Source organism: Mustela nigripes, chromosome 4, assembly GCF_022355385.1.
Source record: "Mustela nigripes isolate SB6536 chromosome 4, MUSNIG.SB6536, whole genome shotgun sequence".
Lineage (NCBI taxonomy): Eukaryota > Metazoa > Chordata > Mammalia > Carnivora > Mustelidae > Mustela > Mustela nigripes.
The window spans coordinates 68,372,982-68,396,940 of NC_081560.1; the positions used below are offsets into that span (position 1 = coordinate 68,372,982).

General features: G+C 42.3%; 1 protein-coding gene across 1 annotated transcript in view; it reads right to left on the reverse strand.

Moving 5' to 3' along the window:
* Window positions 1–282: 282 nt before the first annotated feature.
* The window catches only part of ASB4 (ankyrin repeat and SOCS box containing 4), a 62,300-nt gene continuing 38,623 nt past the window's right edge, over window positions 283–23,959 (reverse strand). The window contains exons 3-5 of the mRNA XM_059395735.1: window positions 12,446–12,936; window positions 2,690–2,803; window positions 283–832 (exon numbers count right to left, since the gene is read on the reverse strand). Of these exons, the coding sequence (XP_059251718.1) occupies window positions 644–832; window positions 2,690–2,803; window positions 12,446–12,936 (794 nt within the window). The 3' untranslated portion in view covers window positions 283–643. The remainder of the gene's footprint in view (window positions 833–2,689; window positions 2,804–12,445; window positions 12,937–23,959) is intronic.

Genomic DNA, 23,959 nt, shown 5'->3' on the forward strand with positions numbered 1-23,959 from the left:
AATGTCTGTTTTTTGACAAGTAAGTGGATAGGTCTTCAATTTTGGTTTCTGCTTTAACTCAAAGATCTCCTTGTTTTGACGAGGCTTATATGCTCTCTTCACCAAAAGTAAGTTATAAAGAGCTTAAAGTGGGGACAGGAGTTTGCAAAATTAGTGACCATAATCTCTGCTAAGTGATAACTAAGTGGTGGCGCGGGGGTGGGGGTTGGGGGAAGCCACTGAGATTACGAGGCCAATCACAAAGCCTATGATTTTGCCAACTGAACCGTAATATAAACCTACCACTGATAAGGGGGAGAATGAGATTGGTTGTAAGAAAAACTGGGTCCCATTTCAAATGAGATGATATATGAAAAATTTTATAAAAATATATCAGGCACCAAGTAAAAACACCGTACACATTAGTTATCACTGCTCTCAGTACCTTCTGGATACATTCTTGTCTTTGAGAATTCCTTAACTTTACTCCTTGTTTATTTCCCCTCACCGTGATATCCCAGAATTAATGACACAGAATCTGTCAAGTGTTTTGAAATCCCTGAAGTGTTATAATCAACCCAAGTACCATTTTATTTATGCAAACTGTGTCTACCCGGTGAGTCCACTTAAATAGCTAGGATTGGGAACTTCTGTCTCATAAGGCTTAATAAATGATTCCCTCTGGCTCTAAAAGCAAGTACTTTTTCAATGACAATGGGAGGGAAAGCAAAGGAATTGCTCGGTGACATCTGTTGTGCAGCGTTCTTCGAATGGCGCATCTCGATAAATGCATGAGAGTCCTTGGAGAGTTACTGCACACAGTGAAGAGCGAGTGGTAAAAATCCCAGTATCTCTGTAAAGGAAGGCAAGACGGGTTAGAGGCAGGAAAGCCCCAGGGTTTACATCTAAAGAAATCAACAATGACGCGTTTAGTCCCTACTTTACACGCAGTGGCAACTTTTTAGGGTCTCTGACAGTGAGACGAAATTAAATATGAAATTGAGACGGGGGCTGAGATCGTGATATGGGAGGAGGAAAGGGAGACGAGGGGACGTACGTAACATGCTGCAACTCAGAACCGGGAAATGAGATAAAAGATACTCATGTGAACTGTCTGGGCCAGCATATATCAAAACTGCAATTGGAAATTAATCACCATACTACTGTACACCTTGGCGGCTCAGTGGTTAAACGTCTGCCTTCGGCTCGGGTCGTGATCCCAGGGTCCTGGGATGGAGCCCCGCATCCGACTCCCTGCTCCGCAGGAAGCCTGCTTCTCCCTCTCCCGCTCCCCCTGCTTGTGTTCCCTCTCTCCCTGTGTCTCTCTCTGCCAAGTAAATAAATAAAATCTTAAAAAAAAAAATACTACTGTCCACCATTTATATGCCTTATGTAGCCCACACATTCAGATATTTATTCTATTAATGATGCTGATGCAGATTATAAGTAACTTTTTAAGGGTCAGATAGTTCCAAAGTAGCAGAGTACGATTGCACCTAAGCCATCAGGCTCTGAGCCTGATGAACTTTGCATTCTGTGCCTGGTACCTCTCCACGCATGCTGGAGACAGCCTGCGACTGCTAACACTGAGGATGCGGTGGAAGGTCTGGTTGACCAAGGCAGCAAAGTCGGTTTGCAGAGTCCTAACTCAGCTTTGTCAATAGTTTTCTGCATGACTCATTAAGGATTTTTAATGTATTTAAAGTCTTCAAGGTAACCAAAAGTGAATGGAATGGGGGCATTTGGGTGGCCCAGTAGGTTAAGCATCTGACTCTTGTTTGGCTCAGGTCATGATCTCAGGGTCGTGAAATTGATCCCCTCGTGGGGCTCTATGCTCAGTGTGGCATCTGCTTGAGATTCCCTCTCCCTCTGTCCCTCCTGCTCATTCTCCTCTCTCTTTTTCTCTAAAATAAATAAATACATCTTTTCAAAAAAGCAAATAAAATAATCTACATGAAAGACTTATCTTCTGGTAACAATATAAACCTCAAATATTACTATTATTATTCTTATTATGAAATTATCTAAATTACTGAGGAGAAAGTAAAACTGTCACCTTTATACAAATGTTCAACTTGCACTTAAATGGAGAAATCCTCAAGATATTCCCAAATGCTGCAAACATGATGCATCTATTTATTCTCACATCTGTGTTCTTTCTAAAGATTTTATTTATTTATTTGAGAGAAATACAGAGCAAGAGAGAGAACACACAGAGGGAGAAGGAGAAGCAGACTTCCTGCCAAGCAGGAGGGCCTGATGTCGGACTTGATCCCAGGACCCTGGGATCATGACCTGAGTAGAAGGCAGATGCTTAACCGACTGGGCCACTAGGCGCTCATTTCGCACCCATGTTTTATAACCATTTGTCTTGCTGCATTTGAGTAGGTCTTTTTTTTTTTTTTAAGATTTTATTTATTTATTTGACAGAGTGAGATTACAAGTAGGCAGAGAGCAGGCAGAGAGAGGAAGGGATGCAAGCTCTCTGCCAAGCAGAAAGCCCAATGCGAGGCTCGAACACAGGACCTGAGATCATGACCTGAGCCGAAGGCAGAAGCTTTAACCTGCTGAACCACTCAGGTGCCCCAGCATTTGAGTAGGTCTTAAAAACATTCTCAAGACCAGTTTTTTAATTAGAATTTTCTGCCCTACTACTGCAGTCTTAAACTATTTTATGGTGAAAACCACAGAAATCACGTGGATTCTTTACCTCCAGGTCATCATCGGGGATAGCTCTTTTCCACTTCACGTTCCACCTGATGTGTTCGTAGGCGTTGACGACAACTTCGATTGCTTTGGGACAAGAATGGCAAGCCCGTATCACCTGCCGAGGAAGCATACAGCATTATTTGTTCTAGGCACATCCATGATTCATTCATTCTCACAGAGACATCGAGAACTTACGGATCCCTTAGGCTCCTTGGAACCCTGAAATGATTTCAGGAAGCCTCATGCCTTTGAGTCTTCAAACACATTGCTAGTCCCAGCGTAGGTGGGAGGATTAATAAAATCATACTAACTTCCTTCAACGTTCAGGAACAAGTGAAAAAAGAGAAGCTAACCAAGAAGGGGGAGTCTGATGAAAGACTCATTCTACCCTGCAATCCTCGCCCCTTCCCACCAGCTTCTGTGTCCACCGGAACACCTCTGGCTTCTTTCTGCCAAACTGACCCATCTCCAGAAGTACCCCTGAGTGTGGCCCGTTATCATGTCAAAGGGACCCAGATGGTTCTGCAACATTCCCCAAAACTGGTCCACAGGGAACCTGCCGCAAAAGTACTCTTGACTCCGAATTTACCGGCCTTTCCTTTGTCACAGACCACCCAAACCAGCCAAAGACTTTTGCCTTTAAATTTTCTTATCATTGGTTCCATTTTCCCCTTGGAACTCCAGAAAACATCTATCAAGCTCTCTGTGGAGTCCTCTTCAAGCCCCCTCCCTGGACGTGAGAGGAGGAGAAAGCCCCCCTTGCCATTGGAAGGGAAACATGCCTTTGCGCCGAAACTACCTTCTTCAAAGAGTTCTTCCTGACTCCCAGTCCTTGCCACGCTCAGCCCCATTGTCGTTGGGCAAAGGGTCACAACACTGGGTTTCCCCAACTCCTTTCTGCGTACATCACAAGTGATCCAGCATTGTTTTTTTTTCCAATGCAGGCTGTTCAGAACCTACTGTCTTGAGGCCCCAGGCAAAACTGAGATGGAAAGATTATCATTCCAATGCCCAGTTCAGTGTGCGTATGTGTGTGTGTGTGTCTGCGCATGTGCGTGGGGTGTCACCTGAAAGGAAGGCCCACGTCAGGAAAGAGCTGATGTTAGGGGCATGTGGGACTGGAACCAGCGGACGGTCCCCCTGCGACGCCAGTCTGAAGAGCTCGGGACTGGCTTAGCAGGCAGGAGGACACTGTTACGTGTTCTTAACAAGAGAGGCTTAGAGTCAACCAATTCATTCCATTAGGAGGCCTTTATCGAGCACAGTGTTTAGCCCTGTGACTGTAATTCTGAGACGTTTAAGACCTGTTTCCTGCCTTCAAGGGGTTTACAACCTAGTTGAAGAGAAAACACATACATCTTTCAAAGAGCGAGCAGTGTAAGTCGGTAAATAATAAGAGACTGGCTTAAAGATCATCAAGTGTCCCTTGAGCATCATGAGCAAAAGCACAGAGGAGAAAACAAGGATGTGAAAGGCAGCGGGCAGCGAGGAGACTGAGTGGGAGAGCGCCAAACCGCTTCGCAGCTAGCTTCCCGGCCAGTCGCGAGAATGCAGGACAACCGGAGCTCTGAGAAAGCGTGAGGACGGCTCAGTGATCATCAGCTGGGGAGTAAAGAATGCGGCTTTCGAGTCTGAGAACAAGGACACATAGGGGAGCCACTGACGGGAATGAGGAAACGGGGAGGCCGTGCTAATTCAGGCAAGGTCAGATCAAGGGCAGGAGCGTATGTCACAGGTAAAGTCTTACTGTCGGTCAAAAATGTGCGCTATAATGCTCCACTGAGCAGGCCAAGATGGAGGTGGAGACTTGGGCACCATTAAAGGATGTGCTGGCTAATGCCATACCGCTCAGTAATACTCTAAATGGGAATAAAGGGAAATGGTAGAGGACACTGGTCTCAAGCCTGGAAGGGGCGCCTGGGTGGCTCAGGGGGTTAAGCCTTTGCCTTCGACTCAGGTCATGATCTCAGGGTCCTGGGACTGAGCCCCACATTGGCCTCTCTGCTCAGCAGGGAGCCTGCTTCCCCTCCTCTCTCTCTGCCTGTCTCTCTGCCTACTTGTGATCTCTCTGTCAAATAAATAAATAAATAAGCCTGGGAAGCCTAACAGGCAGGAGAGAAAGGGAAAGAAAAAAGTTACAGCTACCATTTTTTGCATACTTGTTATGTGTCAGGGACTATGTTAAATCTTTGCGTATCTGCCTTGCTTGATCTTCAAACAACCCTATGAGGTTAGTTCTATACTTACACCCATTTTACAGATTTAAAATCTAAGACGGAGAAAGTTTAAACCCAAGGTTATTTAGCTAATAAATGATGGGGCTGGGATTCAAATTCAGGTCCCTATGACTCCAAAAGCCAAAAGGAAATTGGGCCTATCAGAATGAAAAACATCAAGCGAGGAGAGCACTGGGAGGTGGCTTATCACCAGAGCCATAAGAATGACGGAGAGGAAGAGAGATTAGAAACCACCAGATCTGATTAGAAGGCCAGCTTACCAGGAGTTGGGTGGATTCAAACAGGGAGGGCTCAGACTATGAGAGACCGATAGAGAACAGATGCACAGTTGTAACTAGGCCTGACCCATCCTCATCTTTAAGACTTTGGTGTCACAGCATACAGGGTTTTAGAGACCCAATAAATGACTTTCCCTCCTGAGTTTAGAACTTATTTAAAAATGAGATGAGATCACAATGTCATTTTTATTACTCATAATACTAATTACAAGGAAGATTTTGAATTATGGGACCACATCAAACTTCCTAGTAGTCTACCCCAAGATTAAATTTGCATCCCCAAACTATGGGCCTCTGCCTGGTGTAAAGAGTTGTTCCCTGATTCTTACTCCACAGAAGAACCAAGAATTCAGGTTTTCTCTAGGCACACAGTTAAGCGAGCAAGTTCAGTTCTTCTACCCAACTCATCAGTAGGTCAAGTGAAATAAGATAAGGTTGGGGACAGAGGTGGGTGGGGGTTTCCTTTTAGCAGAACTTCTCTTACAAATGCATAAGACAAAGGAGAAGGCAGCTCTCCTCTAATACAACACATCAAAACCCAGCTGCAATGGCCCAGACCCAGCAGGAATCAGGAGCAACAAAACGTGGTCAGATGAAGCAGAGTCATCAGAGTGGGGTTATCAGGAAAGAAAGATTTGTAATATACTGGAGCACAGTGTCAAAGCAGGACGCCTGGTCTCAGTAGAGGACCGTGTCAGCCCAGCCAATGGGACAATCAGAGGGTCTCAAGAAGTAATAAGGGAGTCCTACTGAAACTGAGGTTTGAGTCAGTGGCGTGCAAAAATATGTTCAATAACAGGTCTTCTGGAAGAGAAACAACTGTGTGTATATATGTACATAAATGCGATACAAATTTTTACTAATATAAAGAATGTGAAGCCCACATTTTGTGAATAATAAAATAACCAGTACTTTTTATTTCCTATTTTGCAGAGTTAATTGGTTCTCTCAGAATGCTTTCACTGATTTTTGTATCAATTTTGTATGGATGTAAGATTGCATTCATAGCCAAAATCTATGTCTGCAAATGAAGAATACATGTGGTTGTTAAATGAACGTTGGTTGGTAATTTTATTACACAAAAGAGTAACTGTTTCACAAATGAGAAACAATGAAGACCTATATTGGAACTTCACTCATTCATCAATAATATGAGTTACTTTTTTATTGAAATGTTATAGTTTTTGAATACTGGGATCATATTTCCCCATTTTTTTGTGCTATTTATAATGTCAGAGCTACCGAAACTATATACTTTCAAGTTTAATCTGTGTTAGTAACATTCTCACCACTAATTTCTTAGGTGTAGACATCAGCAAAGCAATAAATCAAAGTCTGATCAATAGCATTTGCTGATTTCTGTGGTGTAAATCCTCCCATCATGGCTGATTCACAGCTACCAACCTGAGGTCACTAAATGCATGGTTGGGAAGAGATGGGCGGGAACAAATCATTATACACTCTTTCCACTGCACGGGTAACAGACCCAAGTAACATCAAGTGCATAGGTATGTAGAGGAAAATAACTAAAAATACAAAGAAAATAATTAGAAAATAATGTTTTAAATGTCTATTATCTTTGTTTTTAGCAAACTCTATTTGTTGTAAGTTTATCTGATTTAATTTTTTTTTAAGATTTTATTTATTTATTTGACAGACAGAGATCACAAGTAGGGAGAGAGGCAGGCAGAGAGAGAGGAGGGGAAGCAGGCTCCCTGCTGAGCAGAGAGCCCGATGTGGGGCTCGATCCCAGGATCCTGAGAACATGACCTGAGCCGAAGGCAGAGGCTTTAACCCACTGAACCACCCAGGTGCCCCTTGATTTAACTTTTCGTAATGGCTGCACTTAACAACCAGCTTGCACAATTCCCGGTAATTTCTCAGCTCTCGTGAGCCACCGTGAGTCCATGTCCAGCAGCCAGCTGCTTCCAGCTGTCCCATATTTAAGCCCAGGCAGAGGCCATCACAGACGACTGGTATGTATTTAAGCTCTACATCAGTGAGGGCGGCTGGATCCAAATGAGCACAATGTAAATACTTGCTTAACGCAGAGGAGCCATTCACGTGCCTATTCTGGGCACAGGGCACAAAGTGGAGCTGCTGACCATGGCCTTTTCAGCCGTGCCTCGCCACACAAAGACCAGACCTATATTACCAACCCCTAAGTGGGTAGGGAGACAGGTTGAACCCAGAGACCCATGGCTCAAGGACCTCTGAAAAGTCCACATTTTCGTATCTACAGAAAGTGTAGCCAGAAGGACTACCATCTTGGTACCTGGCCCTTAGGATGGGAATTTCTCAGCACTTTGGTCTTAGAAAATTAAGGCAACTGCAGCTGCTCTTTTCTCTAGAGCTTGGATGAGAATGACCACTATGGAGTTCTAAGTGAAAGAGACAGACAAAAATCTGAGGGTAATTAATTTGTACACTAGCTATAAACTATCACAGTACCATTGAATGCTAGAGTTACAAGAGACCCTACGGATTAATCACCACCCCCCAATCCGGGGATGAGAAAACTGAAACCAGACAGGCACACCGTAACCAGTAGCATGAGGACTGAACCACGTCTTCCTAATTTGAGTTCAGTGCTCTTTCAAATATATTCTGATTAACCTTGTTTTAATTTTTAGATAATGGCCAGTGAAATTAGTAGTTTCAGGACACAAATCTCACTGCACAGATATTTTGAAACAAACAAACAAACCAAAAAAACCACACTCTTTAACATGAGGTTGAGTTTGGTTGAAATTTCAAAAGAATTCTCTTTTAAATGTAAATCTGTTGCTGGTAAAATAGACGTAGCAGCCATCGGGAACCCCACATCCTTCTCTAAAGACCTCCAGATAAATCCTTTCTGAAAGGATGATCTGTGGTGAGAAGTATGGGCGATCAGCTGATAATCCAGAATAAAGATTTACGTGTAAGAGTCACTAGTAGAGAGATGATAGCTGAAATTAATCCAAGGCTTGAATCAAAAGTATGCTTATAATGGAATTATAAAACAACAAAGTATGAAGCAATCAGAAAGCGTGTAATGAGGCTCTGCCCATGGTTTAAGGGGCTCCTCAGAAAACTGGCCTCTGCTCTACACTAGTTTCCCAGTCACCCTCACTCTTCACGGAAGCCGCACTCGTATTTAAAGACAAAATGCTCCCCTACCCAACACATGTAAATTGTCCCCAGATATTCCTTACCTTCCCCTTCCTGCCAACACCTTGACCACAGAAGAGAGGCGGCTAGAGGTTATTCTCCTCTTGCAACACATTACCTATTTCCCAACTAGGGTTCCCTGATTCAACAAATAATAATAATAATAATAATATAGACTGCCAGATTAAATCTGAGCTTCAGAAAGACAACATAGAATTTTTAGCATAACTGTGTCACGGATATTGCATGGGACATATTTATGTGAAAAATTACTGACTGTATACCTAAGCTTTAGTTTAACTGAGCATCCTATATTTTATTCGGCAACATTGTTCTCAGCCCCCATTCAGAAACAGCTCAAACTAAGTTATGGATACGGGAACACCATCCATTCATATTTCTGGAGCCTCCTTCTCACATCTGAGGTCTCAGTTGGCACCTGGCGTACTCCCATATGTCACAGGGAGAGAATTTGTTACCTTTCATTCGGCTGAAGAAGAAATTAAGTGGTTCTTAACCTGCAGTCTTTAGATGCACAAAGTCCAGTGCTCCCCCTGCTGTCATGGGGTTTTGCTGACACTGACCACTGCATTTTCTGCTGACAGAAGATGGTTCTCCCAGCATGAAAGGCTTCCTGAAGAGCCTGACAGCCTCCTGGCTCTCTTCACCAGCAAGCCAGTTCTGGCTTCTTCCAGAACTAAGACAGTTGCACACACTTTCTTCAGGCCTCAGTGATTATTCTACTAGGCAACAACAACGAAAGAGATCCTTACAGGACATTGAACTCCAAATCATCACTCTACCCTGACTACCAGGAACCTTGACCATCAAATGAAAAAGGACTTCTATGGACTCAGGGAGAGAAATTTCTGCTGTTTCTTTGAGAAGATAACCAATGAATTTCACTTTCTGTGAGTCTCTGGTGTCTCTATTCTCTCTTCAGGGAAGAGCAATCGGACAAAAATTTCTTTCTACAGTGGTGGCACCTGGAGAGGATTGTAGACACTTGCCCTCATCATCTGGCACCTGGAAGCATAAATTAAAAAACAGATTCAAGATAAATCTCCCTGCCATACTCCCAAAACAAGTGCCACCTCTGTAAGCCACTTCGGTGAGAAATTCTTTTTATATTGATATATCTGTGTGCAGAAATGTACTTAATGATCAAAGGCACTGCTTGTACTCTGGGCTCCATTTGCAGCATTGTTCAGCAGCAGAAATCATCCTTACCTCCCCCAAACTCTCACATACCTTTCCCTCCCTTAGAAAAATGTCTTTCTTGCCCTACAAGAAAACCCAATCTTGGCTCCCTGGGGTGTCACTTCCTTCTGAATTATGCCAAGAGAAAAAAAAAAAAATCAAATGTCCTTTTGTACCCTGGAAAGCAATTGCAGACCCTATAATTCTTTTTTTCCCCCCTTTATGTAATTTATACATTGGCTTTCACTGAAATACACCCTCTACAAATTTGCTTTGTATTTGGAAGACAGCATCTTCAGCTCTGACCTTGTTCCTTGTAAATAAGGAAACTGAATTCCCCATCCACAAGAGAACAAACCACTTTATCTTCTGGATAAATGAGTCAGTCATTGGCTTGTCGTAAAGATGACTTTCTCTTTGGAAAGTTGGGCTGTGGAGTAGTTGTGCTAAATCACTCTGAAGCATCTGCATAGTAAATTGAATAGTTTTTCTTTAGTTTTCCTTTGGAAGGGGGCCAGTTCCCTCACACTGTCTTTTGGGTAGCAACAAAAATGTTTATAATACCAGCCATCAACCAGTAGCCAATCCTGTCCTAAATCTCTTTAGCATATGGCCAAACTGGAGGAGCTCAGAGGACAGACATATAACGGAATAAGAACACGCTAACGCTGGATAATGTCCTTGAACACATAAAGAGACACTGAATTCACGGGCTCGAAGTGCCACCGAAGTAAGGTGAGGAGGACAGACTCCAACCGACGAGGCGTACGTTTTGAGAGGAGGAAGATGAAGGAAAACAATTTTGTTGAGCGCCACCACTGGGCTGAATGATGGACGTATCTTACCTATTTATTCGTGAAACACTTTGGAAAAGCTGATACTTTTACTTTTATTTTTTAAGTTTTTTTAAAATTATTTATTTATTTATTTATTTGACGGACAGAGAGAGAAATCACAAGTAGGCAGAGAGGTAGGCAGAGAGAGAGGGGGGAAGCAGGTTCCCTGCTGAGCAGAGAGCCTGATGTGGGACTCGATCCCAGGACTCTGAGATCATGGCCTGAGCTGAAGGCAGAGGCTCAACCCACTGAGCCACCCAGGCACCCTATTTTTCTTTTAAATGAGGAAATCAAGATCTGAGGTATCAGACACTTGTTCAGAAATTGTAACACACATAAATGGCCAAGCCAGGACTCAGCACTAAGCCTCTGCTCCTCCTCCTCCTCCTCCGTCACCTCTGAGAGGACCTGGGGACCTTCGTCACATTTGCGAGACTTCTCACTGGAGAGCAGAAACTCTGCGAAGGTCTGTTTTCCTTAATCTGACTCTCAAAGGGGACAGTTTGGAAGAGGAAAGGATATTCTAGCTACTTTCGCAGAGAACCGTTTCATCCACGGTCAACCAGCAGTGAGTTTCAGGCTAAAACATGACATTTCATCTCTGGGCAGTCTCACACATTGTCTCTCCTGCTCGGAGAGGCCCCTGTGGCTAACCCAGGCCCAGAGCACTGATTCCACTAATCAACAACCATGTAACCATAGCAAATAGTGATGGCTGCCATGTCTCTAATGGTTGCCACGCACCAGGCACAGGGTCAACACTTCTCAAATATTATCTTGTTGCATCCTCAAAGCAAACTTGCTAGAAGGTTATTATTATTCACAGATAAAGTGAGGTATGCCTCCATGTCCTTCCCCCTCTCCATCCTTTTCTCTGGAAAGAAGGTAGCCTTAGAAAATACACGTGGAATTATGTTTTGTGGAGTGAGCCACAGTAGAAACAGAGTAATTGTCTTCTAGAAGTTGTGTGATGAAGATGGTCCAACTCATGAGATGCAGGGGGTGGGGCAAGAAGATGGACACAGACCAAGGGAGAGGTACTTGCAGATGTGAGATGGGGCCAGGGCAGGCACTCTGCAAGGGCGGACAGCGACTCAAGAGGAAGAGCAAAGGAAGGTTTGCACCATCCTTTGAGCTCTGAGTCTATCTGTGTGCTACTGGTAGGATTAATCTCCTTCTAATGTAGGACCTTGTCTGCCTATTATTGCAAACTCATAAGCGCAGAGTGTACCCATTTCACAGGGGAGGAAACTGAGGCTCTGGAGGCTTAAGTAATGTGTTCAAAGTCAAATTCTTGGACAAGTGGCAAGACCCAAGTTTGACCCCAAAGTCCAGGCTTCTTTTTTTCCTGGCATGAACAGTAGTTCGGCTAAGTCCAGAATGAAACGAGTTATAAATGTAACGAGTTATAAATGACAAGGCGGAGATAAAAATTTAAAGCAAGAACAATTCCATATGTAATTTAAAACACATCCTGCTCAAAAGATAGCAAGTATTTTCCTATCCGACACCATTGGCCTCTGCAGGAGACTTAAAGTGGCTTTCTTCACTGGGGCTCACATGAGGCATGGAAAATTATCTCCATGATAACATGTTATCTCCAAAATTAACTCTTGTTCTCATTCTCAGCTCTCAGCCCCAGATATTTTTCTTTCTTTTTTAAGATTTTATTTATTTATTTTTTTTTGACAGAGAGATGGAGCAAGAAAGCATGCAAGAGAGAGGGAGTGGGAGGGGGAGGAGAAGCAGGCTTCCCGCTGAGCAGGGAGCCAGATGAGAGGGACTCAACCCCAGGACCCTGGGACCATGACCTGAGCCACCCAGGCACCCCTCCGTCCCAGATATCAAACCAACCTGGACCAGAACCAAGTCACCAGGGTCGTGTGTGTCCATTTGAGACCAGCTGGAGAAGCAAAGGGAGTTAGACAGAGACTCAAGTTTCAAAGAAGCTGGAGTTACCACGAGAGTTGAGGGAGCCAGCCATCCTCAGAGTCTCTGGGGACCCTGCTGACTACAGGGTTCGGCACTGGGCACCCTTGTTCGTAAGCCTCACCTTGTGGAACTGTGGCGGGTATATCCGAGCAGCCCCGTGGTTCAATAGGAGCTGGTAGCAGATCTCGGGCTGGGCAGCGGGGCGCACAGAGGTGACCTTCAGCACGTACTGGATGGCAGCACAGCCATTGATATCCATGAGATTGGCTTCCGCACCCGCCTCCAGCATCATGTGCATGAGCACGTGGTCACAGTTCCAGGCCGCCTTGTGCAGCGGTGATTTGAAGTCGTCATCCCTGGCATTGACCTCGGCCTTGTAGTCCAGCAGCATGCGGCAGATGAGGTGGTGCTCCCTGCTGTACTCCTGCTCTTTAAAGCGGAGGGCCCAGTAGGTGGCGATAGCCAGCGGGGTCTCCATGTGGGCGTTCACGCTGTCCACTATGGCCCCGTGCTCCACGTAGAAGGCCACCAGCTCCGAGAGGCCGAAGTGGGCGGCCGTGTGCAAGGGCGTCTCCTCATCCTGGTTGTTGGTCTTCATGTTCACATTGGCCCCTAGAAAAGGAGATGGAGGAAGCCAATTATGCAAACATATTTTGACATTATTCCCCGTTTCTAGACTTTTCCTCGCTGCTTCCCTTATCACCTCTGACTGCTTTCCATAACCCATTCTTTCCAGGGTCCTTTTTTGGGGGCCCAGGGGAAGCCAGGCGTTTGAGACAACAGTGCCACCTCCTGGACAAGCCGCAAATGTACCGGGGTTGGATCGGGGGATAAGGACCGATTTCCACCGCAGAGCGGGAGCACTCCGTTGAGTTTAAGTTCTGACCCCCAGATGGATCGGGAAAAACAAAGTGATTCCTGTAAGTAAATAGCTTTTATCGATAAAATAGCAAATATCATTGAAAATAAAGGTTATATTGCAATCTTTGGAGCTCAGACAGGTGGCTTTAAATATCATCAGCTTCTTTGAATGTTTAACAAGATCATGTCTTTCTTCTCTTTCAAAGCTGGAAAACCCGAAAGTTTGGTCCAAGAAAACTTTAGGATGATGGGGATTGCCCTCTTCTGACTGCAAACAGCTGGTAGGAGGGCCACCCAAATCTAAGGCTCCTTTGGAGTACAGCTGGGAAAACACAAAACACAAAAACCCTGTGACCACCAAACTAGCCTGAAGGTCATGTTTTGCTTGGAAAGGGGCAAAAGCCAGTATAATAGAAATACTCATTGAAAGGAAGAGAATGTCTTAGAGATGTATTTGATTTATGGCTGATAATGGTTGTTAGAAATACAAATTTGTACTGTTTGGAAGGCTCTGCAGAAATGACTTAACCAGACCCACTTATCTAACTCACCAGAAAACCGAAGTGAATTTTATTTTTCGGATAGAGTGTGTTAAGTACTAGCATAGCCAACTTAAGAAGCTGAAATTTTCCTTCTCTGCCTAACTTAATGGGGTGAATGCATCGACTCCTAGGGAGCTTACTCTATAATCAATTCTACTGGAAATTTTTATGGCTCCTTCAAGTTTAAATCTGGAAAGATTTTCTTATTATGATGATGATTATTTCAGCAACTAATATTTATTAAGCACTTAACATTTGCCACATTCTGAGCTAAATGCTTCTCATATGTTGCCTCATTGAATCTACCTAGCAACCCTCTGCCCTAGGTGCAATTTTTAGCCTAATTTTACAGATGAAGAAATTCGTGCTTGGAGAGGGTCATAATGACATCAAGCTAAGAAACAATGGAACGGAGGTCTGAAAGCACACAGCTTGTCTTCAAAACCTCTTATCGCTGTACTGTCCTACCTCGTGATTTTTCTAGAAGAAATCTTTCCTCTACTGTGCTCTCTTTTGGTACTTGAAAACTTGAAAGAACTAGAGAAATCACCTTGCGCTTTGTGAATGTTTTAAAAAATCTGTTTTTCATGTATTGCTCCTTTACGCCTTTTTAATGGCATCCCGTGATCATGTGAAACTTACTTAAGAAGGACAATACGCCCGCACATGTGCTCGTATCTTATACAAAATCAACCCCCCAGTGAGGTTTCTGAGAGCACTTTTGCTCCGTAAACTCAGAGGCTGTCTGTTCTCCCAACCTGCAGAGAGCCGACTTATAACCAAAAATGGTCTCTCACGGAACCATCCGTGTGCATCAGTATTCAACCCTGGAGATGTTCTGGGTCGGGTGTCTTTCTGGGTCAGCCCTTCTTTGCTCTGGAGGGAAATGGAATGAATAAGAATGGCTTCCCAGAAGCCAAATGCAGGGTCACTTCAGACACTGGAGAATTTCCAGTAAGGAAAGGAATCAAAGGGTCAGGATGAAAATTTTACAGGCCAACTTGGAACAAACTGTGTCCTTTATTTTTTAATGTACTTGGACATTTACAATTGATCCTTGACCTGTTGGTACAACTAGATGTGCCGCATAGATTTCTGTTCTGAATAGGAGGTCTTTCGTTTTTATATTTGAATTTTATCTTTGAGTGTAACTTTTCCAGAGAATATATAAAGTAGGATGGTTTGAGTACTTTTTTATTTTAGATTTTGTGACTTATTCAAGAAATTAGAGACCCCAAATATGACTTCTTGGAAACTTTTAATAAATATTCTTTTTTTAAAAAAAAGATTTTATTTATTTGAAAGAAAGTGATTGAGAGAGAGCACAGAGGTGGAGAGGGGCAGAGGGAGAGGGAGAAGCAGACACCCCACCAAACAAGGAGCCTCACGCAGGTTAGTCCTAGGACCCTGAGATCATGACCTGAGCCGAAGGCAGACACTTAACAGACTGAGCCACCAGGTGCCCCTTAATAAATGTTCTTTTTTTTTTTTTTTAAGGATTTTATTTATTTATTTGACAGAGAGATCACAAGTAGGCAGAGAGGCAGGCAGAAAGAGAGAGAGAATGCAGAGAGCTCAATGCAGGGCTCCATCCCAGGACCCTGAGACCATGACCTGAGCTGAAGGCAGAAGCTTAACCCACTGAGCCACCCAGGCGCCCCAATAAATATTCTTAATGTGAAAATACAATGTGATAGTTTTCTTGACCTGCCCTAACAAACTACCACAAACTAGGTTGCTTAAAACCACAGAAATGTATTCACAGTTCTGGAGACTGGAAGTCTGAAATTAGGGTGTCAGCAGGATTGGCTTCCTCTAAGGGCTTCAAGGGAGAACCTATTTCATGCCTCTCTCCCAGCTTCTGGTGATGGCTGACCATCCTTGGTGTTCCTTGGCTTGTAGATGTACCACTCCACTGTCTGTCTCCATCTTTCATCATATCCTAGGTCAAGAAGACAAACACCTCCCAGAGCCGAAGAAGTCCTCCTCTTCCCTCCTCTCCTTCTCGAGCACAACTCCTCCAACCCACTCAAGGTATCTTTTCCTATTATGCATTTCTTATCGTTTTACCTTTGTAGGTATCTCTAAACAAGAGAGCTTCCTTTCATTTATCTTTAAGCTTTATATAAGTGAAATAATAAACACATATTTTTCTATGACTTGCTTCTTTCATTCAACATTATGTTTGTGAAAATAATCTATGTTGTGATGTTTAAGCTGTCATTTGTTCATTTTATAGCGTTCTGTCTCATTGCACAAGTGATCCACAATCTGTCCCTCCTACTGCTGATGGACATTTCTAGTTTCAGGCTATTCCCAACACTGCTGCATTGAGTGTTCTAGTACATTTCTGTGCCCTGGTGCTCACCGAACGACTGGATCACTGGGTATGCATACCTTCCCCTTCATTAGATGGTGTCAAACCGGTCCAGTTTACATATTCATAAGCCACGCGTGATTTTTCTTAAATACAATGACCTTAACTTTTATAGTCAAATTTTCCCATTTTTTAAATTAACATATAATGTATTATTAGCCCCAGGGGTACAGGTCTGTGAATCACCAGGTTTACATACTTCACAGCACTCACCAGAGCACATACGCTCTCCGATGTCCATTATCCAAACACCCTCTCCAAATTTTCCCATTTTTAGAAAACAATTAAGAGTGTTCTCCTTTCAGAGTTTGCATAGCTACCCAGATTAATTACAATTTAGTTTTTTATACATTTTTTAAAAAATGTTTAACATTTGATTCATCTGGAAATTATTCTGGTGTAGCTATCAATTTAGGAAGAACTGACATTCTTACCACAGAGAGTCTCTCCACGCAGAAATATGGTCTATTTCTCCAACGGCTTTCTTTACACTCTACTCTGTAAACTGCCCTTCCCAAAAATTTGCAGCAATTTTCATTCTAGGGGATAAACTATTTCATCCGGGGATAAATTATTTCTTGGATAAAGTCACTTTTAATGAGAGAGGGCCCTTCACGAACCCTTTAATGTACGCGCAATGGTCCCCAGAAGTAGTCTGGAATGCTGGTAAAGGAGAGAGACACACAAATGTCGATTTGTACTGAAGATAAAGAACAAGGACTTTCCAGATTCCGTCTGTGGGCAAAGACAGAGATTTGGGTACACTAAGAATGAGATGAAGAGGGGACACAGGAGAAGAATTTGAACAGAAAGAGGGGGAGCTGGCCACAAGCAATGGGTAGGCCAGGCCCAAGGGGAAAGGTAATGCTGAGGTCAGGATTACTGAGGAACACGGTGCCAGTCTATAGTAAATGTTTTCTGTTCTCGCATGCTGTGGGACAGTATCCTTTCATTACTCCCAACAGAGGGAATCAATTTCGTCAGTCTTAGTTATGAGACTTCAAGTTTTCTTTCTTTCTTTCTTTCTTTCTTTCTTTCTTTCTTTCTTTCTTTCTTTCTTTCTTTCTTTCTTTTCTTTCTTTCTTTCTTTCTTTCTTTTCTTTTCTTTTCTTTTCTTTTCTTTTTTTTTCTTTTTGAATAACATTAAATTGCCTCACGTGCCCATTTGTTAGATTGGCTGATCATCAGCGCGCAGCATCGTGGTGGCGCCATCTGCTGGGCTTTGCTAGTCCCTACAGGCTGAGGGCTGTCCTCAGAAGCTTCTTCTCTAGAGTATCCACGTGCCAACTTCTGGCACCTTGAGAGCTACTTAAAAGTGGGAGCAAAAAGCAAGTCTCTGTCACTACAGAAAGTGTCATTTCTCTATCTTTCCAGACTCGGGGAATCCACATCCCCTACCATATCCCTAAACCAGCCCCTGCCCCCTTCCTATCCTAATGGACTTGATTTCCTGAAGAGCCTGTAAGTGGGGAGGTCAGTGGGGAGGCAGAGGAGGAGGCCAGCCCTTTAAGACCGCCTTCCCTGTTCTTCAAGGAAATCCATAGATATTCGCATCTACTTTCATACCTAGTCTCTTAACAATAAAGAGGAACGCCCAGGTAGCATAGTCGGTCGAGCGTCCCATCCTTGGTTTCAGCTCAGGTTGTGATCTCAGGGTCGTGAGATTGAGCCCCGTGCCCAGCTCTCCACTTGGTGCAGAGTCTGCTTGGGAGTCTCTCTCCCTCTGCCCTTGCCCCTTTCACACGCATTCTCTCTCTCTCTCTCAAATAAATAAATAAATCTTAAAAATAAATAGGTATGATACCTAGGCAAAATGAGCTTTATACAAGTGAAATAATATAGGCAAAATGAAAGTAATTTCTAATAATTATCACTACATAGTTATGATTGTTACAAATGATATAACTAATATCATGATATAGTACAAAATTCAATATGTTAATGCCTATCTTAGATGCCATAATGAAATAGTGATTTGCTCGTACCCATATGTAGAATCCTAACATCCACGTATTTGAACTGACACGGATGCTTTGTATTGTAAATTCAAATATTACAAAGGTCATTGCCATAATGAGGTTATTCCAAAATAAGGGAAAACATTGGTAAATCCCTGAATAAAACCAAGTCCAGTCTTGCCTTGATTTATACCATAACTGCATTCTTGAAAATATTTGTATCTATTTACAATTCAAAAGTATTTTGTGCTTATATGCAAAATGGAATTAGGTAGAAATCTACTGTGTTGCTGCACCTAAATATCTAGTATTATATCAGCATGAAATCTAAGATGTTTTACAAATTATGCAATAATTCAAACATACATATGTACCACTACCCATATCTGATAATTTTTGCCATATTTAATATTTTTCCCCAAATAAAATTTTACCAAAAAATCCAACTCATTTCTCCTTTCTTCCCTTTCTTTCTCCATAAAGACAACTAAAATCTTAAAATGTTTTTTGTTATTCCCTTATAAATTTTTGTGCTTTTATCACTTATATATGTACCCATAAACAACATATATACTATTATTTTGTGTTCATAAAAATTATAAAGTAGCATCTCATTTTTCAACCTGTTTTTATTAGTCACATTGTGTTTTTGGGTGGAGAGCTGAGTTTTTTCTTCATTTCAGGTGCTGAATAGCTTCACATTACATAATGAAACTATAGCTTAACTATTCCTCTACTAAAGACAGTTGTTAAGTTTTTCATAATAATGATATCTTTTAAATTGTGCAGGAATTTCTCGAGAGAGAGAAATAAAATTACTGGGTACTAGTGTATGAACATTTTTTACTATATTAAATTCTACTCCTCCGTGGTTATACCAGTTTATGTCCATCAGTAGAGTTTAAAGGTTCACTATCACTTCTAACACTTGATAAACATTAAACTACTTAATGTTTACTGATTATATGGCGTAAAATGATATTTTTTTATTTCATTTGGATGTCCCTGGTTACCAGTAAGTGAAGTGTCTTCTTGACAACAAGATTCCCACTTGTATTTTTTCTTCAGAACCTCTGCCCATTTCTCAGTGGGTTGTTTGTGTTTTTCTCATTTATTTTTCAGGATGTAAACAAGATCATTATGGAGATAATGATAAAGACTCGATCAAAGGCAAAGGACTTCAATCAATGTGACGCTTCACTATGTTCGTGGATAGGAAGATTCAGTATTGCAAGGATTGCAGTGTTTCCTGAGTTAATCTGTAAATTAGGTGCCATTCAAACATTTTTTTTTTAAAGATTTTATTTATTTATTTGACAGAGAGAGAGATCAAAGGCAGGCAGAGAGAGGAGGAAACAGGCTCCCTGTTGAGCAGAGAGCCCGATGTGGGACTGGATCCCAGGACCCTGAGATCATGACCTGAGCTGAAGGCAGAGGCTTAACCCACTGAGCCACCCAGGCGCCCCTCAAACATTTTTTCCACAGAATTTACACATCATTTTTGGGAAAGAGAGGTAAAAAAGAGTGAGAAGGAAAGAGAGGTGGTGAAGAAGGGGTGCTCACCCTACCAGATAGCCAAATAAATTGTGATTAAAACAACATAGGATGGATGCATAGAAAGACAACTAGACCAGTGAAATAGAATGTAGAGCTTAGAAACAAACCTATTTCAGAAAGCATCTATAATGCTAGATGGGGTATACTAATCAGTGGAGAAATAATGGACGATTTAAAGATTTTTTAAATTTTATTTATTTGACAGACAGAGATCACAAGTAGGCAGAGAAGCAGGCAGAGAGAGAGGAGGAAGCAGGCTCCCTGCTGAGCAGAGAGCCTGATGCGGGGCTCGATCCTAGGACCCTAAGATCATGACCTGAGCCGAAGGCAGAGGCTTTAACCCACTGAGCCACCCAGGCGCCTCAATAATGGCCTATTTAATAAAAGTATTGGGACAGAAGACAGTGTTGTAAAAACACAAATTAAATCTTTTGTGTGTCTGTGTGTTAAATTCCAGGTTAATAAAAGGCGAATGTAATCAACTAAATAATCAACTTCTTAAATAAAAGTGTAGGAGTTGAGATTGGTGGGGAATGGGCAGTCCTTCCTATTGGGTCACTATGTTTATGCGAAGTCCTTTCAGCATATTAACTTTTTTTTTTTAAGATTTTATTTATTTTTTTGACAGAGAGAAATCACAAGTAGGCAGAGAGAGAGAGGTGAGGAAGCCAAGCAGAGAGCCCGATGTGGGGCTTGATCCCAGGATCCTGAGATCATGACCTGAGCCGAAGACAGAGGCTTAACTCACTGAGCCACCCAGGTGCTCCCAGCATATTAACTTTTGATGGAAACAACTTCATCCAAGACTTCAATAAGATCTATTAGATCCAAGCCTCGTTAGATCTAAAACAATAAGGTGGTAACTTCTTTTTCCCACCTCTTTGACTTTCCCTCCACCGATTTGCCTGATCTGTATACCATCCAGTACTCCTGAGTGTGCACACAGTGTTGGTGGTTCTCACTTGCTTGTTCAGTCTTTTAGCAGGATGGAAGGAGAGACCAGCTGGAGAGTTGCTAACACTGGTTTTGTTTCTACCCTCTTTGTGCACAATTTCCTTGAACATTCTGCATGGCAGAGACCAGCACCTCTGTCAGGGGGCCACTCCCAAGATTTACATTACTCCTTGACCCCAGGAATGCACCTTATTATTTTATATAATGAAACAGTAAAATGGCACTGAGGAGTGGTTTGTCCCGGTCCTACATTTGAACTGATCCTCTTCTGATCTGCAGTCCAATCCCTCTCAGCTTCCTCTAGGTTAGAAGAGCAGACATGAGGATTATCTGTTTTCTGGATTCCCTGGGGATTTTGGCTTTCCCTCAGGCCACCGACAACTTTGGTCCCAACTAGCTCAACATGGAGTATTTTATCCATCCTTTGAAATGCTCTCTTCAGTAACAGGGATCAAGTGCTCATCTCAAGACTTATTCACTCGTTCTGTAAATACTTGTGCTGTTTCTACCTGTGTCAAGTACACAGCGCACTCTATGGTCAAGATCCCTACTCTCACGTCATTTCCATACTAGAGGAGAGTCAGAAAACAAACACACAAGGAAATAGGTGACAAGATCATTTCAGGGAGTGGCAAATACAATGAAGAAAATAAAACCAGTTATAACAATTGTGACCACGAGGGCTGGCGCTGAGGAGTTGACCTCTGACCTGAGAGTATCTGTGAAATATCAAGGAGAAAAGCTTTCCGGGCAGAGAGAACCATGAGTACAATGGCCCAAATGGGTGGACAAGCTTGCACGTTCAAAGGAACAGAAAGAAAGTGAGAGGAAGAACCTAAAAGTGAAGTCACAAGCATGATGTTGGACCTTCCAGGCCATGTGAGAAGTCTGGGTTTTATTCTTTCACTTCAACTATTCTAGTTTAACGTGGACTTTATCAAATCTGTGGTAAAAATGTTGAAATATTTCTTGGTTTTAGCATCGGTGGCACATTTGATGCCCTTTTTAAATATTTTAATCCAATATGATTGTAACGGAAAAATCCTACACTTAAGCAAAAAGGAAAATACCTTTTTTATTATTTAAATGTCTTTTTTCCCCCCAATTTGGGAGAATGGTGATGCCATCATCTTTCCTTGAAGACTTGCCTGTATTTCTTTTCTACTTACATATCCTGATGAATCTTCTGCTTTTGTTTCTCAGCTTTCTTATTTTACACTGGATATCCTTTATAAGGTATACATTACTGGATTTTTTAAAAAATCATAGGATATGCCTTTTAATAAGTAATTAAATTGACTTAAGTCACTGAGCAGCTGTATTTCTTTAAACAGTGCTGCCTATGTGGGCAGCAGGTGCTGGAAAATCAAAATAAGGGAAAACATGATTTTCATATTCCCATCTTCTTGAATAAATTTATATCATAACTCCCTCTGAGGTGAACTCATTTTTATTAAATAAGTTTCTATTATTTTATATTAGAGAATAAGGCACCTGTTTAAAAAAAATCAGAGGTAAAGGACTTGATTGACAATTTCGTAGAATAGAATATTTACAAAGACAGTTAACTATGTTTGTTTTTAGATCTTTTGGCCGTTAGTTCCATAACTCCAGCTAACTTACAATTCATCTACTTATTGTCAAATTTAGGTAGTATTCTTTACTTTCTGATATAAAACCTGAGTTTTAGTTTTTTTAATACTAATCCTTCCTCCTTTCAGTGTTTGCTCTTTTCATCATGTTTTAATTCTTCTGTAGGAATACTGAAACTTCAATGCACTGCAGTCTCTGTCCATGAATTCGTTACATAATCTCCACCTCCTTTAGGAAATGACCTTACCTCCAAGCTATTGCCCTCCTACACTTAAACACGCCTCCCTTTTGACCATTAGAACTTACACTGTCGAAACTGTAAGGTTATTACGTTCAGCTCTGTGATCTCAATCTGGTCTTCGATGTTTTATCCATGGTTACTTATAAAAGTTTTTAAACTAATGAAGAATTTTTAAGTGATGATGGCTTAGAAGTTGAGGTCGCTTTGGCCTTTAACTGGAAATGCAGAAGTATGAGCCCTACTGCAATGCAGCTGGGAATCCCCAGGGGCGGCTGGTTTGGCACAGTGCCCAGGAACGGCGCCATCTTCGTTTAATGATTCGTTGTCACCATCCTGAAATGCCTGGTATTTTTTTTTTGAATATTTTATTTATTTATTTATTTGACAGAGAGAGATCACAAGTAGGCAGAGAGGCAGGCAGAGAGAGAGAAGGGAAGCAGGCTCCCCGCTGAGCAGAGAGCCTGATGTGGGACTCGATCCCAGCACCCTGAGATCATGACCTGAGCCGAAGGCAGAGGCTTTAACCCACTGAGCCACCCAGGCGCCCCATTCCTGGCAATTTTTTAAAAATAATTTTTTCTGGGGAGGGTATGTGATTTGGTGAGTGCTGTGAAGTGTGTAAACCTGGTGATTCACAGACCTGTACCCCTGGGGATAAAAATATATGTTTATAAAAATAAAAAATTAAAAAAAAAATTTTTTCAACAATTTAGGCAGTCTGTCCTTTCCTCAGCCCACACTGGAAAAATTAAACGGAGTTCTCGTAGCCAGTGCATGGGATATTATGTACCCTCTGCACAAGGGGGAAAATGTTAAACGACTACCTGCTCTCTAAGAAAGGAAAAAGGGCAGGTAACTAAACTCAAGATTTCACCAGCCGCCTGAGAGTTTCCACCTCTGTTAGAGCATGCTGGGGGTGTTACAGCGGTGAGCCGGCCTACGTTTTCGAGGAAATCAGCCTGGGGCCATAGATGGCCAGCTTGCGTTCCAGTAAGACAGCACGGGAAATAAGGTCGCCTTTCCCTGTTCATCCTGCCTCCCATCTGTCTCCCACCTTCCTCAAATGTATTCATCTAATCTGGGGTTGTTGAGCTTGTGTTTAATTTAAAAAAAATAAAATAAAAGGGACCCTTCTAATGCAATTTTGACAACTGCATTTGGTTTTCGCAATCACCAAACTATAGTTATTTTAATTTATCTCTCTGTGCTTATCTGGTTGGAGTTCTTTAAACATTTGCCAGATTGAGGGCACCTGGGTGGCTCAGTTGGTTAAGCAACTGCCTTCGGCTCAGGTCATGATCCTGGAGGCCCAGGATTGAGTCCTGCATAGGGCTCCCAGCAGCATGGGGAGTCTGCTTCTCCTGCTGACCTTCTCCCCTCTCATGCTCTCTCTCTCTCTCTCTCTCTCAAATAAATAAATAAAATATTAAAAAAGAAAGAAACAAAGAAACAAAGAAAGAAACAAAGAAACAAACAAACATTTGCCAGATTTGGAAGGTGGCCAAGCTAGATTCCTAGAACTTTCCTGGTTTGGTTTGTTTTTTTAAATCCC